This window comes from Calliphora vicina, chromosome 2 (genome assembly GCF_958450345.1).
Source record: "Calliphora vicina chromosome 2, idCalVici1.1, whole genome shotgun sequence".
Taxonomy (NCBI): Eukaryota; Metazoa; Arthropoda; class Insecta; order Diptera; family Calliphoridae; genus Calliphora; species Calliphora vicina.
In genome coordinates this window covers 44080834-44106193 of record NC_088781.1, presented here as the reverse complement: position 1 = coordinate 44106193, position 25360 = coordinate 44080834, and the positions used below count along the sequence as shown (strand labels likewise).

General features: G+C 29.6%; 1 protein-coding gene across 1 annotated transcript; it reads right to left on the bottom strand.

The window, feature by feature from the left end:
* Positions 1–291: 291 nt before the first annotated feature.
* On the bottom strand, positions 292–19715 carry tadr (torn and diminished rhabdomeres). The gene is made up of 11 exons (XM_065500481.1): positions 19151–19715; positions 5283–5431; positions 5023–5217; positions 4847–4938; positions 4499–4633; positions 2691–2848; positions 2377–2621; positions 2169–2312; positions 1843–2099; positions 1523–1781; positions 292–950 (listed from the first exon to the last, which is right to left on the bottom strand). The coding sequence occupies exons 1-11, from the start codon at positions 19165–19167 to the stop codon at positions 604–606; spliced, it is 1998 nt and encodes a 665-aa protein (XP_065356553.1). The 5' UTR covers positions 19168–19715; the 3' UTR covers positions 292–603.
* Positions 19716–25360: the final 5645 nt, after the last annotated feature.

Below are 25360 nucleotides of genomic sequence, written 5' to 3'. Positions count from 1 at the left end.
AATAATTTTGTGTCTGAATTTTCTGGAAATAATAGATTTCTATAAACTGAAAATTTAAATAAAAATACGGTATGTTTTTTAATTTGACTTATATATAGATTTTTCGTTTATTTTTCTTTAACTATAGTCCTCTCCTCTGCTTATTCTTCTATATAACTTTAATAAATGTCTTAGATCTAAAAAATGGTAAGCCTGTACAAAATCGTTAAGTTGTCTTTTTTTTATTAAATACTTAAATCGCAACTGTTATAATTTGCATTTTGAATAAGATAAAATTGTTCATAAAAGTTTTGTTTGTTTTAAATTTTAATATTAATTAAAAGTTGTTGGTTTTTTCTGTTCAATTCTGGCAATTAATTATTTAGTATTTTTTTTTGTTTGGTTTTGTTGTTGTATGCTGAGGCAAAACTTTAAAGCATTTTAAAAATCACTTGAATAACACATTTTATCGTTTATAATATTTAATACTCTTTCTCCTCCCCCATTCCACATCGCCCATTACTCAGTCCATCTGTCATTGTTTTCATCGTCATCATCTTCTTCGAAATCATGTATATTAAAGTCCTCATTGAACAAATCTTCGCCCTCCGAGGACTCGGATTGTCATCTGGGTGCATTGACCCGGGTGGGTATAGTGACAATACCTTTTGGTGGTCTGGGCATACGTATTGTTGTGGTGGTCGTCGTCTTGGCCGAGACACTGGGTATTAGTTGTTCATTAATGGTGGACGTTTGATTGAGGCATGCACAGCATAAATTATCACAACGTATGAGCATGATTAGACCGGCCACAATCCAAAATACAATAGCGGGCCATGAGTTTTGAGCACATGAAGCGAACAGTATGCCACCGATAAATATGCTGGAACAGCATATTACAGGGCTGACATTGACCACGCTGCCGGTGTATTTGGGTATTAAAGGCATCATGAGACTGATGATGAAGACTCCTGAAAAAGAAAATAATAAAAATATTTTAAAATGGCTTCATTTTATAAAGCGAAGCGTTCTTAAATATAATTTGTTTTTGTATAACATTGTTGAAATGTTTTTTGGTTTGAAGAGTGATGGAAACGAAATTTTAAGCTTCTTAGGATTCCTTATTTGTTTTTAAAAGTTGGTTTCCTTTCAAAGCTTTCAAAACTTTGATCAAATATTTTAGAGTTGGATAATTTATTGACTTTGAAAGTTTTAGGCTTTTAAGTTTTGATATTTATTTCTTGGGTTGGGCTGGGTTTCTCAAAAAGCTTTTATATATTTTGATAGCTTACAACTTCGTTCAAATGTTTGTCGGTTTGATAAATGCTTGACTTAGAAATTATCAGCATTTTAAGGTTTATTATTTGATTTTAAAAGCTGGTTTTATTAGAAAGCTTTAATAAAAACTTTAAAGTTAAAAATTTAGTTTTAATTATTGCTATAGATTAGCGATAATTCAAGCTTTTATATTTCCAAAAAGCTTTTTCCATATAATAAGTTTTTGAAAGCTTTAGTATATCATATTTTATCTTATCTCTCTTACCTATAGATCCCGTTAAAGCTGCTGGCGGCCAATGCATATAAATACCAGCTAAACTTAAAGCCATACCCAAAAATACCACAACTATAGCAAATATAGTTACTCTCCAAGAAGAGATGGTAGGCACACGAGCAGTACGATCCAAAGGCCCAGCTGTGGTTACTTTAACCTTTTGTCTATACTCATCCACAATGGCATCGATATCGGTCGATGTATCCGAATCGGAATTCTCAAACTTATCGGGATATTCAAAATCAGAAGGCTAAAAAAGAAAGACTTACAAATAAAACCATTATAAAACATTTAAGGAAAACTCGAATTACCGGTGGCTCTCCATCTGATAAAATAGTAGACTCCACATCTTTGGGTTCTCTTTGGGGACAAGGCGAAGTGGGTTCACCCAATAGTAACCACTCTTTTTCCACCTCTTGCTTGTTTTTCGGCTTAGTTTTAGGCTTTTTACTAGGCACCTGTTTGCCAACACTTAAATTCCATAAGCTGCGTTTTAAACGTGAAGTTGATGAACTATGGCTAATAGGTTCGGTTGACAGACGGCTATAGGATAAAGAAGAATCGGTGTCTAATAGAAAAATATCAAATTCTTATATTAATTTTATATGGTAATTTTATTTATTAGCAACAAGCTCACTTGATTGTAATATAAATTTTGGTCTAAATGGCGAGTACAGCAAATAGAAGGCCCTAAAGAATACCGCACATAAATGACTGGCCGCCAAAATATGACTGAGATTTTGCAAGGGACAGGCAAAGGATAACATGGCGCATAAGCTTCCTGGAAATACATATAGCAATATTTATTTGTTCTGAATTATTGTGAAATAAATCCAAAAACCCACCTGCTATAAACACCGCCAGCACTGGATTACCACTATCACTACTTTCATATGCTATTTGTTTGGTTAGAATTCTCCACTCTGATGTGGCAAATCTAACTATAATACGATACAATTCCGGAAATAGCTCCAAGAAACCGCCAGTTACAGTCAGCATTAACATACAGGCCGCAGCTGGCACCAGTTTATGGAAATTATTTTCATCTAATATATGAAAGAGAGGCACTGCAACATATTCTTCAACGGCTCTGTTTTGTTAAGATATTAAGGTAAGTTTTTAAATATTTTTTTTAAATATTCTTCATCTTTAAACTCACTTATAATGTAGAATAGTGGTTAAACAACCGGAAGCCAATAGTAGTGATATTGTTACCAATAAAATGAGAAAAAATCCGGTAAAACGTTGCCAGCCGGTTCTTTGTGTGGGATAGTCAGCCGGAAAGGAAAACGTTAGTATAGCAGTGGCAGTTAAAAACTGTAAAAAAAGGTATTAGAATATTTTAATCATTTCTAAAGATTAAACGAATAAGTTATACTTTTAATGTTGGAAAGAGTACTTTTATGGAAAAGTACTATTGCTTAGAAAAGTAGAATATTACTTTTGTTTAAAAAAGTACTTTTGTTCAGAAAATAACTTTTGTTTAGAAAAGTACTTTTGTTTAAAAAGGTACTTTTGTTAAGAAAAGTACTCTTGCTTAGAAAAGTACTTTTGTTTAAAAAAGTACTTTTGTTTAAAAAAATACTTTTGTTTAGAAAAATACTTTTGTTTAGAAAAGTAATTTTGTTCAGATAAGTACTTTTGTTTGGAAAAGTACTTCTGTTTGGAAAAGTACTTTTGTTTGGAAAAGTACTTTTGTTTAGAAAAGAACTTTTGTTTAGAAAAATACTTTTGTTTAAAAAGTACTTTTGTTTAGAAAAGTACTTTTGTTTAAAAAAGTACTTTTGTTTAAAAAGATACTTTTGTTTAAAATGTACTGTTATTTAGAAAAGAACTTTTGTTTAGAAAAGTACTTTTGTTTAAAAAAGATATTTTGTTAAGAAAAGTACTTTTCTTTTGTTCAGAAAAGTACTTTTGTTTAGAAAAGTACTTTTGGTTAGAAAAGTACTTTTGTTTAGAAAAGTACTTTTGTTTAGAAAAGTACTTTTGTTTATAAAAGTACTTTTGTTTAGAAAAGTACTTTTGTTTAGAAAAGTACTTTTGTTTAGAAAAGTACTTTTGTTTAGAAAAGTACTTTTGTTTATAAAAGTACTTTTGTTTAGAAAAGTACTTTTGTTTAAAAAAGTACTTTTGTTTAAAAAGATACTTTTGTTTAAAAAGATACTTTTGTTTAGAAAAGTACTTTTGTTTAGAAAAGTACTTTTGTTTAGAAAAGTACTTTTGTTTAAAAAGTACTGTTGTTTAGAAAAGTACTTTTGTTTAGAAAAGTACTTTTGTTTAGAAAAGTACTTTTGTTTATAAAAGTACTTTTGTTTAGAAAAGAACTTTTGTTTATAAAAGTACTTTTGTTTAGAAAAGTACTTTTGTTTAGAAAAGTACTTTTGTTTAGAAAAGTACTTTTGTTTAGAAAAGTACTTTTGTTTAGAAAAGTACTTTTGTTTAGAAAAGTACTTTTGTTTAGAAAAGAACTTTTGTTTAGAAAAGTACTTTTGTTGAGGAAAGTACTTTTGTTTCGAAAAGTGCTCTTGTTTAGTAAAGTACTTTTATTTAGAAAAATACTTTTGTTTTAAAAAGTGCTTTTGTGATTGATTTAATTTTAAGTGGAAACCACAAGCCATTGAATATACATATGTATTTGTTGATAAAGTTAACGTTTATAGAATTATGGTTCAATTACTGTCACAAAAAAATGGCATGTGCGTTACAAATTACAATGAACACGAAAACATTAAACACGAAATCTACTATAAATATTAATGTAGTAAAACATATGTTGTAAAAGCTAAAACATGGTTAAATGTTTTGTCAATAGAATAAATCATTCAAAAAGTCACTTAGGGAAATGAGAAAATCCGGCACATTTAAAAGAAAAAATCAATATAAAATTATGTAGAAACACAAAGTAACTTAAAATTAATGAATGCACTCTTAATAAATATTTAGTTTGTTAACAAAAATATGACTTACACTTTTGAAACCATTTGGCTGCAAAATTGTTTCATGCCAGGCCACAGCATCACCATTCCACCAGCCAACTGCACTTAGAATGGCATTTAAACCGAACATGGCCAAAGCCATTATAAAGCTAAAAGCCTTTGAGTGCTATTTGAAGAAAAATTGGAAAGAGCAAACGAAAAATGAGAGGAGTGAGAAATGAAGAGTAAAAATTATAAAAATAACAATTTTAAACAAATACATTATTTATTTAAATATTTATAGAGCAAGAAGACTCATTTGTTATTTGGTTTTATTTTGTGTATTGTACTTTTTTTTTGTTATTTCGGCCACATTCAAATATTTGTTTTTGCCACATACCTCTAGGCCCAACATAAACATGCCAGTTACTAGAAACACTACACCAACACCCAAAACATCTGGCCATGGTTCGTTGGCTGGTGAATTGCGGCCTAAAAGTATACATTAAAAATTTAACTTATAACAGCAACAGACAGACAGTTTTCGGTTTAAGTGTTTTTTTTTTCTACACTTACCCAAAATCATAATACGAGCCAGACCACCAGTCATAGCATCTAAACACATGCTCAGTGTACGAGCCAGTGCGCCACAAGCACACAATATGGCCAACATATCCATCCAGGTGGCTAAGAAAAGACAGCCAAAATCAAATTTGTTGCTGGCTCGTATGTAGGGAATTTGTAAAGTTTTTAGGCTGGTTTTACAACGAGCTGAAAAGGGGGTTGTAAGGTAAATTTATCTAGTTTAGTTAGTGGTAGTAGTTGAGAATTGTTACCTGCCAAGATACCAAATAATGTTGCCATTATGGTGGCCAAGACCACACATGGTGCTGTTGTCTCATTGTAGGCTATTAGATAGACCAGGACGGCAGAACCCAAAGTCAAACGGGCCCCACTTCCATTCGAAAGTGTGTCCAAGAGGAAGCTGGAAAAAGAAAGAGAAATTTTAAATATTAAAATTAAACAAGTAAGAGAGCTATATTCGGCTGTGCCGAATCTTATATACCCTTCACCAAATTATACTTTAAAATAAAAATTTTAAATATTTTCAGGTAAACAAAATTTAAATTTTTTTCCACTTGTTTTTCGAAATTGTTTTTTAATTTTTTTTTTAATTTTAAAAAATTTTTTTTTTTGGTTTTTAATTTTTTTAATATTTAGTGAAAAAAATGTTGGTCAAAAAAAAAAATTCGGGTTAAAAAATATTTTTTCCGATTTTGACCCATTGTAGGTGCAACTTACTATGGTCTTAAAAACGAAAGTTGATTTCAACACACAGACGGACATGGCTATATCGACTCCGCTATCTATAACGATTCAGAATATATATACTTTGTGGGGTCGCAAATGAATAATGTACCCTTCACTCAAGGTGAAGGGTATAAAAATATAATTACCTAAAAATAAGATAAATGGAACTGGGTGCTCCATAAAAAATCAAAGCAGTACTTTTGTTAATAAAAATATTTCTGTTTAGAAAAGTACTTTGGATTCGAAAAGCACTTTCGTTTAGAAATGTTTTTTTAGAAGTACTTTTGTTTAGAAAACTACTCTTGTTTAGAAAAGTACTTTTGTTTAGAAAGTACTTTTGTGTAGAAAATACTTTTGTATAGAAAAGTATTTTGTATAGAAAAGTACTCTTGTTTAGAAAAATACTTTTGTTTAGAAAAGTTCATTTTTTAAAGAAGTACTTTTGTTTAGAAAGTACTTTTATTTAGAAAATACTTTTGTATAGAAAAGTACTCTTGTTAGAAAAGTACTTTTGTATAGAAAAGTACTTTTGTTTAAAAAAGTTAATTTTTTAAAGAAGTACTTTTGTTTAGAAAATACTTTTGTATAGAAAAGTACTCTTGTTTAGAAAAGTACTCTTGTTTAGTGTATGAACTTTTGTATAGAAAAATACTTTTGTATAGAAAAGTACTCTTGTCTAGAAAAGTACTTTTGTTTAGAAAAATCTTTTCTTTAAAAAAGTACTTTTGTTTAGAATAGTACATTTTTTGAAGAAGTACTTTTGTTTAGAAAGTACATTTGTTTAGAAAGTACTTTTGTTTAGAAAGTACTTTTGTTTAGAAAATAATTTTGTATAGAAAAGTACTTTTGTATAGAAAAGTACTTTTGCATAGAAAAGTACTTTTGTTTAGAAAAGTACTTTTGTTTAGAAAAGTACTTTTGTATAGAAAAGTACTTTTGTATAGAAAAGTACTCTTGTTTAGAAAAGTACTTTTGTTTAGAAAAGTACTTTTGTTTAGAAAAGTTCATTTTTTAAAGAAGTACTTTTGTTTAGAAAATACTTTTGTATAGAAAAGTACTATTGTTTAGAAAAGTACTCTTGTTTAGAAAAGTACACTTTTGTTTAGAAAAGTAGGTTTGTTTAGAAAAGTATTTTTGTTTAGAAAAGTACTTTTGTTTTGAAAAGTTCTTCTGTATAGAATAGTAATTTTGTTTAGAAAAGTCTTTTGTTTAAAAAAGTACTTTTCTTTAGAAAAGTACATTTTTTAAAGAAGTACTTTTGTTTAGAAAATACTTTTGTATAGAAAAATACTCTTGTTTAGAAAAGCACTCTTGTTTAGTGTAGAAAAGTTAATTTTTTAAAGAAGTACTTTTGTTTAGAAAGTAGTTTTGTTTAGAAAATACTTTTGTATAGAAAAGTCCTTTTGTTTAGAAAAGTACACTTTTGTTTAGAAAAGTACTTTTGTTTAGAAAGTAATTTTGTTTAGAAAATACTTTTGTATAGAAAAGTACTCTTGTTAGAAAAGTACTTTTGTATAGAAAAGTACTTTTGTTTAAAAAAGTTAATTTTTTAAAGAAGTACTTTTGTTTAGAAAATACTTTTGTATAGAAAAGTACTCTTGTTTAGAAAAGTACTCTTGTTTAGTGTATGAACTTTTGTATAGAAAAATACTTTTGTATAGAAAAGTACTCTTGTCTAGAAAAGTACTTTTGTTTAGAAAAATCTTTTCTTTAAAAAAGTACTTTTGTTTAGAATAGTACATTTTTTGAAGAAGTACTTTTGTTTAGAAAGTACATTTGTTTAGAAAGTACTTTTGTTTAGAAAGTACTTTTGTTTAGAAAATAATTTTGTATAGAAAAGTACTTTTGTATAGAAAAGTACTTTTGCATAGAAAAGTACTTTTGTTTAGAAAAGTACTTTTGTTTAGAAAAGTACTTTTGTATAGAAAAGTACTTTTGTATAGAAAAGTACTCTTGTTTAGAAAAGTACTTTTGTTTAGAAAAGTACTTTTGTTTAGAAAAGTTCATTTTTTAAAGAAGTACTTTTGTTTAGAAAATACTTTTGTATAGAAAAGTACTATTGTTTAGAAAAGTACTCTTGTTTAGAAAAGTACACTTTTGTTTAGAAAAGTAGGTTTGTTTAGAAAAGTATTTTTGTTTAGAAAAGTACTTTTGTTTTGAAAAGTTCTTCTGTATAGAATAGTAATTTTGTTTAGAAAAGTCTTTTGTTTAAAAAAGTACTTTTCTTTAGAAAAGTACATTTTTTAAAGAAGTACTTTTGTTTAGAAAATACTTTTGTATAGAAAAATACTCTTGTTTAGAAAAGCACTCTTGTTTAGTGTAGAAAAGTTAATTTTTTAAAGAAGTACTTTTGTTTAGAAAGTAGTTTTGTTTAGAAAATACTTTTGTATAGAAAAGTCCTTTTGTTTAGAAAAGTACACTTTTGTTTAGAAAAGTACTTTTGTTAGGAAAGTAATTTTGTTTAGAAAATACTTTTGTATAGAAAAGTACTTTTGTATAGTAAAGTAATTTTGTATAGAAAAGTACTCTTGTTTAGAAAAGTACTCTCGTTTAGATAAGTACTCTCGTTTAGAAAAGTACTTTTGTATAGTAAAGTACTTTTGTTTAGAAAAGTACATTTTTTAAAGAAGTACTTTTGTTTAGAAAAGTATTTTTGTTTAAAGAAGCACTTTTGTTTAGAAAAGTACTTTTGTTCAAAAAGGTACTTTTGTTTAGAGAAGTACTTTTGTTTAGAAAAGTCTTTTGTTTAAAAAAGTACTTTTGTTTAGAAAAGTTAATTTTTTAAAGAAGTACTTTGTTTAGAATTTTGTTTAGAAAAGTAAATTTTTTTAAAGAAGTACTTTTGTTTAGAAAGTACTTTTGTTTAGAAAATACTTTTGTTTAGAAAATACTTTTGTATAGAAAAGTACTTTTATTTTCACAAATATTCTTGTTTTGAAAGGTACTTTTCTTTAGAAAATTATTTTTGTTTAAAAATGTATGTTTCTAAAAAAATCTATTTGCAAGGATTTTTTTAGAAACGTACATTTGCTAAGACAAAGTACTTTTGTTAAGAAAAATACATTAGAAAGAAATTAAATTCTTAATACTGTGAAATTACAAAATAAGCGTTGGGAGTAATTAGATTGGTCCACAAAGTTTCCCTAAAATAGGGTTCTTGGAAAAACTTTAAATATATACTTATAATACGATGTCTGCTATGCGAAAATTCATCATTTTCTCAATTTTCAAATTCAAAATCTATTGTTTAATGAGTCGCAATATACATATATAGCATTGAAACTTTTTTCATATGATTTTTATACTCTTCACCATGATTACAAAATATGGTGGATGTGGAACCCAGACATTGAAATCGCTATATTCAATTGATAGTGTAATTTCGTAACATTATGATTCAAATAACACATCATACATTAAAACCATTTGTGTTATTGACAAAAATTTGATGAAATTGCATATTAAAAAACTTGCCCTTAGTTGTTTTCCTGCCAAACTGCCAAAGTTTAATCTAGATTTAAAATACTTTTTTTTGTTGTTGTGGAAATGACTAATAATTTGGTATATTTTGTAAATTTCACCACCAGCAACCAAACAGTCAGTCAGCCAGCTAGCCAGCCAATTTTGTGTCGTCAGTAAACTTTGCCAGGGATAAAATATAAAATCAAGTTCATTGTTTATCCTTGAGAATTGAAATGGCCACATAGCAGTTGCTAATGTGACACCCACATTCAAATTTCTATGATGGTTTTTTTTATGATTTCTGTTCATGCTGAGGCCGGTTTGTCTCAAGATTTTTTTTAAAAAAACAAAAAAAATAGTAGTAGTAATAGAATAACATGTAATTCTCTTAGGTCTTGATGATTGTCAATAGCAATGTCAACTCAAGCTACACAAAGGACAATTCATTATTTGTCTAAATGTCTTTTAGTAATATTTCTTGTGTAATTTTTTACTATATTTTTGAAATTTTGTATAAATTTGAAGCACTCCCTAGAGATAAGTTTGGTGTATAGATGATTAGGTTGAAAAGTAATTTTAGGGAAAAATTACTCTACTCGACATTGAAAAAGGTGTTCACGAGCAAAACATATTTTTCATTTAGACGCGTTTTTTTTAAAACCAGACTAGATTTTTAATAATTTAGCTAATAGGCAGATTATTTTTAATTTTTTTAAGAAAATGTAACTAATGCCCTCGTAGCACTTTGTATTAAATTAAGTTATTAAAGTACTGATTATATTTGTGCGTCATTTTTTAATCACTTCAACATAATCAAATACACTCAAACATAAAAAATCCGTTTTTTCTCAACATTAAAGGAAATAAATCACTCATACGCCACGTTGTAAAGCAAAAGAGAATAAATGTTGATCATACGCCTACATTCACACCCTTCTCCCTACATACAAGAGAATTAATAATTTCTTAACGGGTTTTTCTTTCTCTTCTTGATTGTTTTTGTCTTGTTAGTGACGTGAATGTGTTTACATAGTTTTGTATTACATTTCCATGTTTAATGTCTGTGTGTGTTTAAATTCAAAAAGGAAGAGCAGCAAAGTGTTGGTGTAATTTCAGTTTGCTTTGTGAAAAATTGTCTCTTTTCTTCCTTTTTCTCTTGTTAAACAATCATTCTACTTGGAAAAACTTAAACACAGTCATAGATTCTGTCAATAGCAGTGTATGGGGGAGGTTTGTTGGTAATAAATAGGCGGCTGTGCGGGGTTGTTGGTTTGTTAGTTTTAATGTTTGATTTGGCGCCATTTGTTTTCATTAAGTTTGCAATTTACACTTTGTGTTGGTTTGTAGCCTACACACATACCCCTACCTACATATATATAAAGTTTGTAAATATGTTTGGATGTGTATTTGCTTATATGTATGTCTATGAATTTGACTGTTTTTATATTCACAGTTTGTTGTTTTAATGAATGTGTTTTTTTGTTGTTGATTTTGTTTGTGTTTTTCCTTGGTGAAAGACACTAATTTCGCTTTATTAGCCTGATTTAAATTACACGTTTATGTGATTAGAAGAAATTCCTATGTTTTTATTTACTAACAGAAATGTCTTGATTATTTCACTCTTTATGTTTTGCGTGTTCTTTTTGTCTATTTTCAAGGATAATAAACGAATGAATGAATTTGGCTGCTATTCAAATTCATACTTAGATTTTTATCTTTTAATGAAATAACATTCTTAAGAATTAAGTAAAAAGTACAATGTCAAGTGCTGAGCAGAAAATTGCTAAAAGTTTTCGTTTTGAATTTCTTTACCAGGGGCTAAAATTCAACTCAAATCACTGATGTTGTCGACTTTCTAACGTAATTGCAATTTGAGGACTTTTAGACTCTGTAATTGTTGTTAAATGAATTATTAATTGTTGTTGAATGACAATCGGAAATTAAACCTGCAACCCTCAGATTAATAGTCCAGTACACTATCGGCTAGTCTATCGGGGCATCAAATATTGTCTTATACACCGCACAGTGGGGAAATAAATCTGGCATCTGGTGGGTGCTGACAAGAAGTATTTAAGTTTAATTTACTAAAATGGTCCCCACAAATGATTCACGGTCGGCGCTATGGAAGCGCAAAGAAGGGTAACTTCAACATGTAAAATTTTTAAACATGTGCCATTTTTTATTTCCCATCCGATTTCAAAGATTTTTATGCTTGCATCTGCTATTTATCGGTTATAATTTCGCCATACCTTGGTCCGCTTTTTTAAAAATACAGGTCGTACTTTTGGACCAAATGGACTCGATTTTTTTTTTGTTAGTTAGTCAACTAAATTGTCAAAAAATATAGAAAAGTTATCAGAGCAATATCAATTATGGATCGAAAAATAAACGATTTCCAATTTTAAAATTAAAAATAGTAGATTTTTGCTATTTTTTGGTCGAAAATGTGACAACTCTTTCTTTGTTAAAAAAACTTACTTTAAGAACATATAACAATTTTATAAGTTTCTGTACGGTATCTTTAGGGATAACCTTTTGATAAAAAACTTGTCCTATTATGCGACTATGACGCCCCTACGCCCTTAGGAATTTGATCTTTTTTTTATCAAAATTTCAACTTTGGGCCACATGTTCTAAAATCCCTAAGCTGAGATCAAAAAATGGAAAAAAGCTTTGGAAACCTTAATGTGTTCCCTATTTATCCCCAAAGTATTTTCCCAGCCCCGAATGAAATGTGGAGCCTATGGGCAAAATTGTAAAAATACCATTTTTGGTATTTTTGCTCCAATTTTTAGGAATTACGGGATTTCCTTTGACCTTTTGACAAGTTTTCTAAACATTTTTATTTAGAATGGCAAATTTAAAATTTGCTATTTGTAACCTTATAATAAAGAATTTATTACATGTTACATATTTATTGAGTTTCTAAAACTAAAATTTGTATCAAAATTTTAATAGGATTGTAAATACAGGTAAGCCTCCATTTACGTGGTACTTTTTTACTCAAATTAGCAACCACTTTTTCAAATACGCGACTTTTTTACACGATTTTTATATAATGCGGTAACAAACAACAAGAAATTAAAAAAAACACAAGCGAATAACCGATTTCTTTTTTGAAAACTTCGTTAATTTTTATGAATTTTTTGTTATGTTATAAAAGAGATCAATTTTATGTATTAGAATATTTTGTTTTTTTAATTGACATTTTTTCCTTAATTTTCGATAAGAAATAATTTTTTTAGTTGAGTTTTTTTACTTTACTTTTGTTTTAAGTAAGTTTTTAGAAGTACAAATAAAATAAGTTTACTTAAAGTATATGTATATCGTCGTCTTAATTGCAAACGGACGTAACTACATTTTTATTGTGTTTACAGGATCCGTTATAAAATCAATAATAATAGAGTATTCTTGGCAATTGTTCAATCAATCAAAAACACGATTTTGAATTTTTGTGTAGTTACGTCCGCTTTCATTTAATGTGACGATATCTATGTATGTACATTAGGCATATAACTAATTTTGGCGAAATTTTTGGCATACCACCACACGTGATGGCCAATGTTGTATAAGTAATGAAAATCATTTTTTTAGGTAATTTGGAATCAAAAACATCACGCACCAATTTCTAAAATAAACCAAACTTTTTTTTCTCTGAAAAATTATATAAATAATTTCATAATTTTTTTTTTGCAAGTATGAGGGATACTTCCCTTATTTAAAAATTATCTTTTGAAGTATGTCCGCAGTTTGTATTAAAATAAAATATATTGTATTTTAAAATAATTGAAAATATTGAATGAAAATCGTTACTTTTTAACAACCGCGAAAAAAAAATACCGTGGTTTTTTATATTTTTTAATGCTCTATTCGACTATGCTATGCTAATTTGCAAAAAATGTCAATAGTTATATCCCTAATGTACATATGTGTTTTCTATTTAACGCGATTTGTAGGTCCCAATTTCTTTTTTGTTATGTGACTGATGTATTTTTTTACGCTAAATAAAAAATTATTGGCCCCACAAAATCATTTCGTTCTAAATTAGAACCTCGTTTTACGCGAATTTGATTTACACGCTATTTTTTTGGACCCAACAAACCGCGTGAATGGAGGCCTACCTGTATTAGGAACAATTTGATCCACATTTATTCCGAACTAATTTTTTTTTTTAGATTAGTTAATTTTTGGTCTTACAAAAAAATTTCACGTCAATATCTCAATTAGATTCAAAAATAAATAATGGCACATGTTTAAAAATTTAACTTAAACTCCTTGGCTATCCCCAGGTCAAATTTTATTCCGACAGGACCCGCAGTTTGAAATTCCAGATTTGTTTCCAAAAAATTTTGATTCTGCCCCACTGTGCACCGTCTCATACACACACTACCATCTTATACACAGACTACTGAAAATATTGAGGCAATTTCTTTAACAAAATTACAAATTTTGCACTAAAATCTTAAAATTTATGACATTTTTATAGCACTCAAAAGCAAAATACATTTCTAATTAATATAACAATTAATTTATAATGTCCTAAATTCCCTATACTGTCCTAACAACGAACACATGTACTTGGAATTTCTAAATATAAAAAAAATATATATATAAAATTCGTGTTAATTTGCCATTTCAAATCATAGAATAAAGAGTACACCCCCTTCGGCTCATAAGTGGGCAACCCAACAAACATAAATTGCAATGTTTGCAGAAATATTGTTTCTTTTATTTTGCAGCATAAATAGATGTTTCAATTTGAATTCAAAAATTCTCATAATTTTGATTTGAAATCATTGGTATTTAGAAATCAAGCCTAAATGCTTGTTGGGCTTTTCATTATTATTTATATATGTATGTGTGTATGTAAGTATGTTTAAAAACTTGTATATACCCAGCAGTTCTAGGAGACAGCCACGAACTAGTGATTAGCTACGTGAGTAGATATTTTAACATGCGCTTGTCCTAAGACCCCCTACTTAGGACAAGCGCTGATTGATTACAGTCAGACTGTTTGATAGCTAGTCCAGAGTATTCAACTCATTGGATTCATATAATGGTTACATAGCGACAGTTACCTTACTAGCTACCTAACTGGTTAATTGGACAGCTACATATCTAGTTATTTTAACATGTACGGGCGCTGACTGACCGCAAATACTCAGTTAAAAAGATATATCATAGACAGACCAATAAACGCTTGCTTATAAACAACGCTTCCTGCAACAACTCTCCTTCTTGTGTGTAAAATAACTACTTTCTAAAGTGCAGTAAAAAATTAACGTTTAAAGTGACTTCACTATTGGTTACTAAGAGACACTAAAGAAACTATTGACTTCACGCTATGTTACATGGGATATCAGTATACTTAAGTAAAAATAAAAATAAACTGTATGAGAATTATATCAACATAATTTGTATAAAACCAGTATGAACGAATAACTCACAAAACGTTCACTCTAGATTACTTAGAGACTTCCCGCTAGATTACCTGAGGTTTATAAAGTAACCAATTGTCTTCTCTCTGTACTACAAACAGCATATACTTATCACATGACCCAAATTATATAAATTGGAGTCAGCAAACTGATATGACATTAGTGACAATTACTGTCTATAAAGGATACATTGACTACTTGCTTAACTGCTGGGTATTCATTTATGTCAGTTTCTATGAGTGTTATACAACTATAAAGCAAATATTTCTAACAAAATAATTTAGTGCAGTTCTTGCTTTTTATATATTTTATTTAATTTTTTCGCTTTTGTTCTAAATCCATGTTATGTGTGGTAGACCCCAAAGGCACGCGATAGAGAGGTGCTACAAACTATAGAATTTTATTACATACTTGTGGAACAGCAACAATAAACTTAAAAAATGTGGATAGAAATGCCAAAAAGAGCAAAATATAAAAACCACAAGGAAGATAAGAAATAAAGCACGAGTTTAGGACGAATAGTTGGTACACTATTCAATGAACTCTACACCCTATATATGTTGAAACTATGAACTTTAATTGTTTTCATCACACCTTTTGCTTTGATAAATTATTTTAATAGCACAATAATAGATTAGGTGAATTTGATGAATGAAACTGTCTGAACAAATGATAAATGAGCAGGTGCGCCATACGCTGAAGTAACACTGTGGTTTTATTTCTTTATTAAATATTTTAAATAAGACTTTCATCGCTTTTCATATAGCTGGAGGATGTGCTCTACTTCACGAAACTTTTTAACATTTTATTGTAATACAACGGAAATTGCTCTGCAGGCACCATTTTGCTGGCCACCAACTGGCAAGTCAATTTCCTGTAGGTACAGTTAATCCGCTTTGTTCAATGTCTGTGACATTTTAAGCTTAATGGTAGCAATTGTGGTTTCAAGTATTTGTTGTTATTATTCACAATCAATAATAACAACTTTGCAAAACTAAATTGTTTGTTTCTATAATTTAAATAACTTTTTCTTTGTCCTACTACATTCATATCAAAGGTAACTATTTATTTATAATTGTAAAATATTGCTTCTACAGTTTAGCATACAGGCATTTACTTACAATCATCCACTTATTTAAAATGTCCTTCTTTAAATGACACTATTATATTCCTATTGAACTACGGAATACTCATACTACCATCTTGTACTCAGACTACCGTCTTCTACTCAGACTACCGTCTTCTACTCAGACTACCGTCTTCTACTCAGACTACCGTCTTATACTCAGACTAGCGTCTTATACTCAGACTACCGTCTTATACTCAGACTACTGTCTTATACTCAGACTACCGTCTTTTACTCAGACTACCGTCTTATACTCAGACTACCGTCTTATAGTCAGACTACCGTCTTATACTCAGACTACCGTCTTATACTCAGACTACCGTCTTATACTCAGACTACCGTCTTATACTCAGACTACCGTCTTAAACTCAGACTACCATCTTATACTCAGACTACCGTCTTATACTCAGACTACCGTCTTTTACTCAGACTACCGTCTTTTACTCAGACTACCGTCTTATACTCAGACTACCGTCTTAAACTCAGACTACCATCTTATACTCAGACTACCGTCTTATACTCAGACTACCGTCTTATACTCAGACTACCGTCTTATACTCAGACTACCGTCTTCTACTCAGACTACCGTCTTCTACTCAGACTACCGTCTTCTACTCACACTACCGTCTTCTACTCAGACTACCGTCTTATACTCAGACTACCGTCTTATACTCAGACTACCGTCTTATACTCATACTACCGTCTTATACTCAGACTACCGTCTTATACTCAGACTACCGTCTTATACTCAGACTACCGTCTTATACTCAGACTACCGTCTTATACTGAAGATTATCGTGTTATAGTCAGACTACCGTCTTATACTCAGACTACCGTCTTATACTGAAGATTATCGTGTTATAGTCAGACTACCGTCTTATACTCGCACTACCGTCTTATACTCGGACTACCGTCTTATACTCAGACAACCGTCTTATACTCAGACTACCGTCTTATACTCAGACTACCGTCTTATACTCAGACTACCGTCTTATACTCAGACTACCGTCTTTTACTCAGACTACCGTCTTTTACTCAGACTACTGTCTTTTACTCAGACTTCCGTCTTATACTCAGACTACCGTCTTATACTCAGACTACCGTCTTATACTCAGACTACCGTCTTATACTCAGACTACCGTCTTATACTGAAGATTATCGTGTTATAGTCAGACTACCGTCGTATACTCAGACTACCGTCTTATACTGAAGATTATCGTGTTATAGTCAGACTACCGTCTTATACTCAGACTACCGTCTTATACTGAAGATTATCGTCTTATACTGAAGATTATCGTCTTATAGTCAGACTACCGTCTTATACTCGGACTACCGTCTTATACTCGGACTACCGTCTTATACTCAGACAACCGTCTTATACTCAGACTACCGTCTTATACTCAGACTACCGTCTTATACTCAGACTACCGTCTTATACTCAGACTACCGTCTTATACTCAGACTACCGTCTTATACTCAGACTACCGTCTTATACTCAGACTACCGTCTTATACTCAGACTACCGTCTTATACTGAAGATTATCGTCTTATAGTCAGACTACCGTCTTATACTGAAGATTATCGTCTTATACTGAAGATTATCGTCTTATAGTCAGACTACCGTCTTATACTCCGACTACCGTCTTATACTCAGACTAAAGTCTTATACTCAGACTACCGTCTTATACTCAGACTACCGTCTTATACTCAGACTACCGTCTTATACTCAGACTACCGTCTTATACTGAAGATTATCGTCTTATAGTCAGACTACCGTCTTATACTGAAGATTATCGTCTTATACTGAAGATTATCGTCTTATAGTCAGACTACCGTCTTATACTCCGACTACCGTCTTATACTCAGACTAAAGTCTTATACTCAGACTACCGTCTTATACTCAGACTACCGTCTTATACTCAGACTACCGTCTTATACTCAGACTACCGTCTTATACTCAGACTACCGTCTTATACTCAGACTACCGTCTTATAGTCAGACTACCGTCTTATACTCAGACTACCGTCTTATACTCAGACTACCGTTTTATACTCAGACTACCGTCTTATACTCAGACTACCGTCTTATACTCAGACTACCGTCTTATACTCAGACTACCGTTTTATACTCAGACTACCGTCTTATACTCAGACTACCGTCTTATACTCAGACTACCGTCTTATACTCAGACTACCGTCTTATACTCAGACTACCGTCTTATACTCAGACTACCGTCTTATACTCAGACTACCGTCTTATACTCAGACTACCGTTTTATACTCAGACTACCGTCTTATACTCAGACTACCGTCTTATACTCAGACTACCGTCTTATACTCAGACTACCGTCTTATACTCAGACTACCGTCTTATACTCAGACTAAAGTCTTATACTCAGACTAAAGTCTTATACTCAGACTAAAGTCTTATACTCAGACTACCGTCTTATACTCAGACTACCGTCTTATACTCAGACTACCGTCTTATACTCAGACTACCGTCTTATACTCAGACTACCGTCTTATACTCAGACTACCGTCTTATACTCAGACTACCGTCTTCTACTCAGACTACCGTCTTCTACTCAGACTACCGTCTTCTACTCAGACTACCGTCTTCTACTCAGACTACCGTCTTATACTCAGACTACCGTCTTATACTCAGACTACCGTCTAATACTCAGACTACCGTCTTATACTCAGACTACCGTCTTATACTCAGACTACCGTTTTATACTCAGACTACCGTCTTATACTCAGACTACCGTTTTATATTCAGGCTAGCACCTGTCGTCATTTAACTACTGTTTTGTATTCTATTATTAACTTAAATGTCTATTATAGGGTATAACAGAAATGTGCATTAAATATGTATATAGAAAAGAGCGAAAAAAACTGCATAAGCAAACAAAATTTACGATGTATTTTTAGAACCTATAAACAGAATGTAGAAACAAAAGGCCCCACAAAACACGCAAGTAATGCCACTCAGAATAAAATAAGGTAAAATGTGCTACATTGTAGAGGATCCAGAAGGGAAGAAATGCAGGGTATGTTCATTAAAAACAAGTGATTTGTAATAATAGATTAGAACAAACATATACATAAGTATGCATGGTAAAAGTTAAATAGAAAAAAAGGTCTTAATATCAAATACAATCAACAACAACTCAATTTATTGATTGGAAAAAACCCAAGTACAACATGGTTATTAAAATTATATTGATAAAAAAGAGCCAACATTTACAAAAAAGAGAAAGAAATTCTATACAAATTAAAAATAAGACCTTAAGGGGTTTCTTTGAACAAGAATAATAATGATAGATGTAAAGTTAGATATTATTTATAATTGAAAATATTATACAAACCTTGTGGTAGCCATCATTTACCCAGCTCCGTACTGTACTGAACAACAATAATGAATTCCTCTTATTAGTGGGTTAAAAATTTATTGGCTATTATCCAAATATGGATTTTTTGTGTCGCCACTTGTACTGTTCTGCACGGAACGCATACATGTACTTGGGTGGACTAAAAAATCGACTATAAATACTTTTATGTAGTTTTTCTTAAATAAATTCTTTGATTTCATTCACATATTTTCTTGTTCACTAACTTCACATTATACAATTTGATATTAAAAGAAAATTTCATTTGCTTAACAGCTCGTTACACTTTTGATTTAATTTGGTTTTATTTTCTCGTTGCCGTTTGTAATTTATTGCAAATTATTGGTAATTCATGACATTTAACTAAAGGCCATTGTATTTATTTTTTCTTTTTTTATTAATTTGTTTGTATTAGTTGTTGGTTTATATTGACCCCTTTCTTACGACAGCCTACGAAACCCCTTGCGTTTTATGGGACAAAAACACGCTCTATTTGTTGTTGTAAATATTCGCTTCACACGCGTTCTTGCGGTTTGTTGACCAAAATTAATCCTTACGTTTTAAAAATCAAGAAAAAACTAATATTTTTCCTTACAATTTTATTTAACCAAAGGTATTTATTCGTTTTTATTTTTTCTCTGCAGATAATAGACAAAAAGCTTTAAAGCTTTCTACGCAATGAAAAAGCTTTATGGCCTAACATATGTTTAGTTAGCGCCTGCTTGGTAGCTGTTGTGGCGGAACCTGCTCTCTGTTTATTTGCTTTAGTTATCTAAAGAGTAAATTGAAAAAAATAGCGCCAAAATTTATTCTTATAAGTTGTCATGGTTGTGTACTTGAGCAAGTAAATACAAAAATGAAACAAATATGTAATAATTTTATATGTAGCCAGGTCGAATTTTATATAGTCACTACAAAAGGGTATTTAGTGAATCGAAGTAAATAAATCTGTCAAACTGGCTGATTCGACTGACATAAAATTTCACATATTCGAATTTATGTTTTGAAAATGGATGCCACCAAGAGCAGCGCTGCATCTCAGACATGCAAAATATATAAAATCATGTAAGTACCGATTTTTCAATAACCAATCAAAACTTTGAAAATTTTTGATATTTAAAAATCAAAACGGGCAACAGTTTTAGATACTATGATGTGGGATTTGCTTTTCCTAAATCGAAATTTTGTTTCCACATTTTTGTTTTCTATTAAAAAGTGTACCAAAGTAAAAATAATGCATGGACTCTCCCGACATGTCTTCGTACCCGAAACACTTATTATCTGTAGCCAGACGTAGGCAATACGAAAAGGGAACTGAATTTCGTGATTCGCATTCTCTTTCTGTTTCTGCGGCTCTAGACATAGATGCTCTTTCGCGATTTTCCTCATGACGTGATTTGCGTTCTCTTTCTGATTCCGCATCTCTAGACATAAATTACCTTTTCCGATTTTGCCTTTATTTCTGTATTCAAAACTTCAAAATGTAACAAACCCAATGACAAAGCCGTTATACCCCAATACCCTGCAGCCGAGCAAATACAAGAACCTTTTTATTCTTGCCTGCATAATATGGCTAAGAAAGTGCACAAAAAAAAGTGGCAAAAACTTTGGTTTCATTTGTATATGAGTGTTATTGTTGGTTTGTTTGTTTATTTGATGATGTCGTTGTTTACATTGTAAATCTTGACACTTGTTTTGGTTGAATGATACTTAATCTTAATGGCTTTAGCTTTTTGAGAATTTATTTACGAAAATAAAATTCAAAACATAAGAAGCTTTCATTTCAATTGCAAGTGTGTGAAATTGTAAGATGTTTTTTATTGAGGACGAGAATGTATTAGTTAAATAAACTTTTGATTTTAAGTATTTAATAGGTCTTTTAAGAATTAGTTGCTGACGTTTAGTAGTTAGTTATTGAAAATGGTATGGGACAAATCTTATTCTAAAAGTTGAACAAATTTGGATTATAAGTAATAATAAATATAAAAGTTTGTTGATTATCTGTATATGAAGTTTAGTGACCCAATATTTGTCTGTGGATATGACACCTTTCATACAGATTGTATAGATTAGTGTTCGTTATTTATAGCCACTAGGACACTAGCTTGTTAGCACGATATAATCAAATCAAAGTTTTCTATAGAAAATCTTTTATACTCAAATTTTTCTATAGAAAAAACTGCTATACATAAACTTTTTTTTATAGAAAAAATTGTTAAATACAAATTGTTCTATAGAATAAACTGTTATACAACATTTTTCTATTAAAAATCTGTTATACTCAAATTTATAAAAAACAAAATGTTTCTATAGAAAATACTGTTATACACGAATTGTTCTATAGAAAAAAACTGTTATTCAAAATTGTTCTATAGAAAAAACTGTTATACACAAATTGTTCTATAGAAAATACTGTTATACAAAATTTTTCTATGGAAAAAACTGTTATACACAAATTTTTTTAGAGAAAAAACTGTAATACGCAAATTTTTCTATAGAAAAAACTGTTATACACAAATTGGTCTATAGAAAAAACTGTTATGTATACACAAATTGTTATGTAGAAAAAACTGTTATAAAGAAACTGTTATACACAAAATTGTCTGTCGACAAAACTGTTATACATACTTTTTTATATAGAAATAACTGTTTTACACAAATTGTTCTATAAAAAAACTGTTATACACAAATTGTTTTATAGAAAAAATTGTCTGTTGACAAAACTGTTATACATACTTTTTTCTATAGAAATAACTGTTATACACAAATTGTTCTATAAAAAAACTGTTATACACAAATTGTTTTATAGAAAAAACTGCTCTACAAAATTTTGCTATTATACACAAAGTTTTTTATAGAAAAACATTACAACATTTTCCTTTAGAAAATCTGTTATACTAAAATTTTCTACAGAATAATGTGTTATGCTCAAGATTTTCTATAGAAAAAAAAGTTATACGTGCATTTTTCTATAGAAAAAACTGTTATACAAAATTGTTCTATAGAAAAAGCTGTTATACATGAATTGTTGTATAGAAAAAACTGTTATACAAAATTTTTCTATAGAAAAAACTGTTATACACAAATTATTCTATAGAAAAACTGCTATACATAAACTTTTTTATAGAAAAAACAGTTATAAACAAATTGTTCTGTAGAAAATCTGTTATACGCAAATTGTTCTGTAGGAAAAACTGTTATAAACAAAATTGTCTGTAGACAAAACTGTTATACACATATTTTTCTATAGAAAAATACTTTTATACACAATTTTTTCTATAGAGACAAACTGTCATACAAAAAGATTTTTTATAGAAAATAGTGTGAAAGATTGCAAACTTTAATTGTATCAAATTAATCATGGGAGTACTTTTCAACATGAAATAAGAGGTTGCAAAAATCAAAATTTCATGTGACTCTAAAAAATATTGAATAAACCTCTTTTACAGTAAATTGTCCAACGATTTCAAAAATGCTACTTTTATTACAATCAGATTTTTGGTTCAGAAGATATAGCCCTTCAAAGTTGACTGATTTTCAGTTTTCAAAAAACAGACAATTTTTAGGTAATTTGGTCCGATTTCAGATACAATATATCAAAAACTGTGTAACTGATCGTCATTATTTTTGATTCTTTTGATAGATATATTTATTAAGAAAAGAATAAACACAAATTGTACTGTTTGCTTTGTATTTGTCCAGGTAAATCGATATTTACCAACTATCCATTTTTTCAATATTTCTCAATTTTGAAGGATAATAAAAATAACTATCAGTTTCTATATTTGCCATATTTTCAAAATAAGTTCTTTATTACTCCTTTACCTAAATGCTGCCCGTCCTTGACCCATTTTTTGCTAGAGGTAAAATTTTGAAAAAAGACATGGTTCCAAACGATATTTACCAACTATACATTTTTTCAATATTTCTCAAATTTGATGGAAAATTAAAAAAACCATCAATTTCTATATTTTCCATATTTTCAAAATAAGTTCTTTGATTACTCCTTTACCTAATGCAAAAATTTCCAGCTGCCCGTTCTTGCCCCATTTTTTGCTAGAGGTAAAATTTTGAAAAAAGACATGGTTTCAAAAATGACATATAACCGTGAAAAACCAACCAAAACATTTTTCTTACAAAAAAAAATTTGTTTTAATCTTTTCTGAAATAATTTTAAATCATAAAAGCCTTTAAAAAGAATCATAAAAAATTAAAAAATTTTAAAAAAATATTTTATTTTACTTCCCATAAAATTGATTTTTCCACAAATTTCAACTTTGCTAACCCATAAGTAGGTACCAGAATTTTCAAATACTCATTTTATTGGCTGATCAATTGTATATCATATGCCTTTTAAGTTTTTTGATTATCTCATTTGGTTCAAAAGTTATGATTTTTGCGACGAAAAAACTCAAATGGCGCCGCTGTGCATCGCACAGAGGGATGGCTTCATACATTTTTTGGTAAAATTATAAGGAGTGGTCGTAGAGCGCTGAAATATGGCACAGAGAATTATATGGACCAAACTAAGAAAAAAATAATATTTTATCAAAATCGACCACGCCCAATGCCCAACGCCCAACGCCCACTGCCATACAGTCCAAATGGATTTTTTCGCATAAAATTGTTCCTATCCAAGTAAAAGTCTAGAAATTTGAATAGATTTTTTCGCATAAAATTGTTCCTATCCAAGTGAAAGTCTAGAAATTTGGTACATATATTTTTTGAAACAAAAGAAGATGCCGAGTTTCAATAAAATCGGCCATGACCACCGCCCACAAAACCCATACATAGGTAAGAATTTTTTTGATATTTCGTTTATTATTCGACAAAAAATTTTAAGTTTTCATCCTGTTCCGAAAACTTTCGAAAACTATTTTTTCTTTTAATCGAAACAAGATATTTCCAACTTTCATTTTATTAAAGAAACATCTTGGGGGAAAGTGGGGCTACATTTTTTTCTCCATGGAAAATCCAAAATAAAATAATTTTTTGAGACTTATAGATTTGAGCATGTCTTAACGGTTTATGATATCCCCATAATTTTTTTTTTATTTATGGAGAAATGTTATATTTTTCAAATATGTTAAAGGTAAATGGTATTATTACGAAAATTATACATATATAAACCACTGAATTGCGTGAAAATATAGGTACATTTTTGCTTAACACCCTTGCGTGGACTTTACTTCAATTTTTTTAAAAATAAAATTTTTCTTAAAACTATAAGTGTACATTTCATATTTAAACATTTCTCTACAAAACTGCATCATTTGATTTTTAAAATTGAGTTATTGAAAAATTGACTTTTTGACACCAAAATCCCTCTGTGCATCGTATCAAATGCCTGTTTCAAATTAAATACACAAATGTGATCAGTTCTCTTTGTGCTGGCCACTGGTTTAGATGTTCTTTTACCATTTATTTTGCTATCATCCACTTTTGCGACGCTGAAAAGCAGCCTGAACCGGTAACAACAAAAATCTCAAAAATGTATTAAAGAATAACATGATAATAAGTTTAGAAGCATCTTAATAATTTAACACATTTCAGCCACAAACATTCTGCTTAACTTTATTTTTTAATTATATTTAATTCTCAGGAAATAAAACTCATAATGATTATAATAATAATGATAACTTACATTTGTTTTGCTTAATTCCCAAATACTTAACAATATTTTTTTTCTATTATAATTATTCATTTAAACACATTTAAAGTGTTTATTTCTTTTAGTTTTTTGTCTGTGTTGTTAAGGTTTGCAACAGCAAAGAAAAAAACTATACACCTGACCTTCGTAACAATTGAAATAAAACCAGATTTTTTAATACTTTAATTTAGTTATTATTTTATTAAACAAAAAATATGTTTAAATAATAATTATATACAATTTTTTTTTAGAAATATTTAAGTAAACTTTAAAAAGTAATTTTGTAATTGAATTTCGCTTTTTTGCTGTTTAAATACTTTTTATTATATATTTTAACTTTGTGGAATTTTCTGTTGCTAGCTTTTTAGTTTAGTACAACTTTTAAATTATTGTAAACCTAAATTTGCTAAATTACTTTTAATGTTCACTTTGTACTTGTACCAATTACTAAGCGTTTTGACATTTAAAAAAATTTTTAAATTTTTTTAATTATTTGTTTGCCAAAATAATATATTTTATTATTATTTTTCTTAGAACTC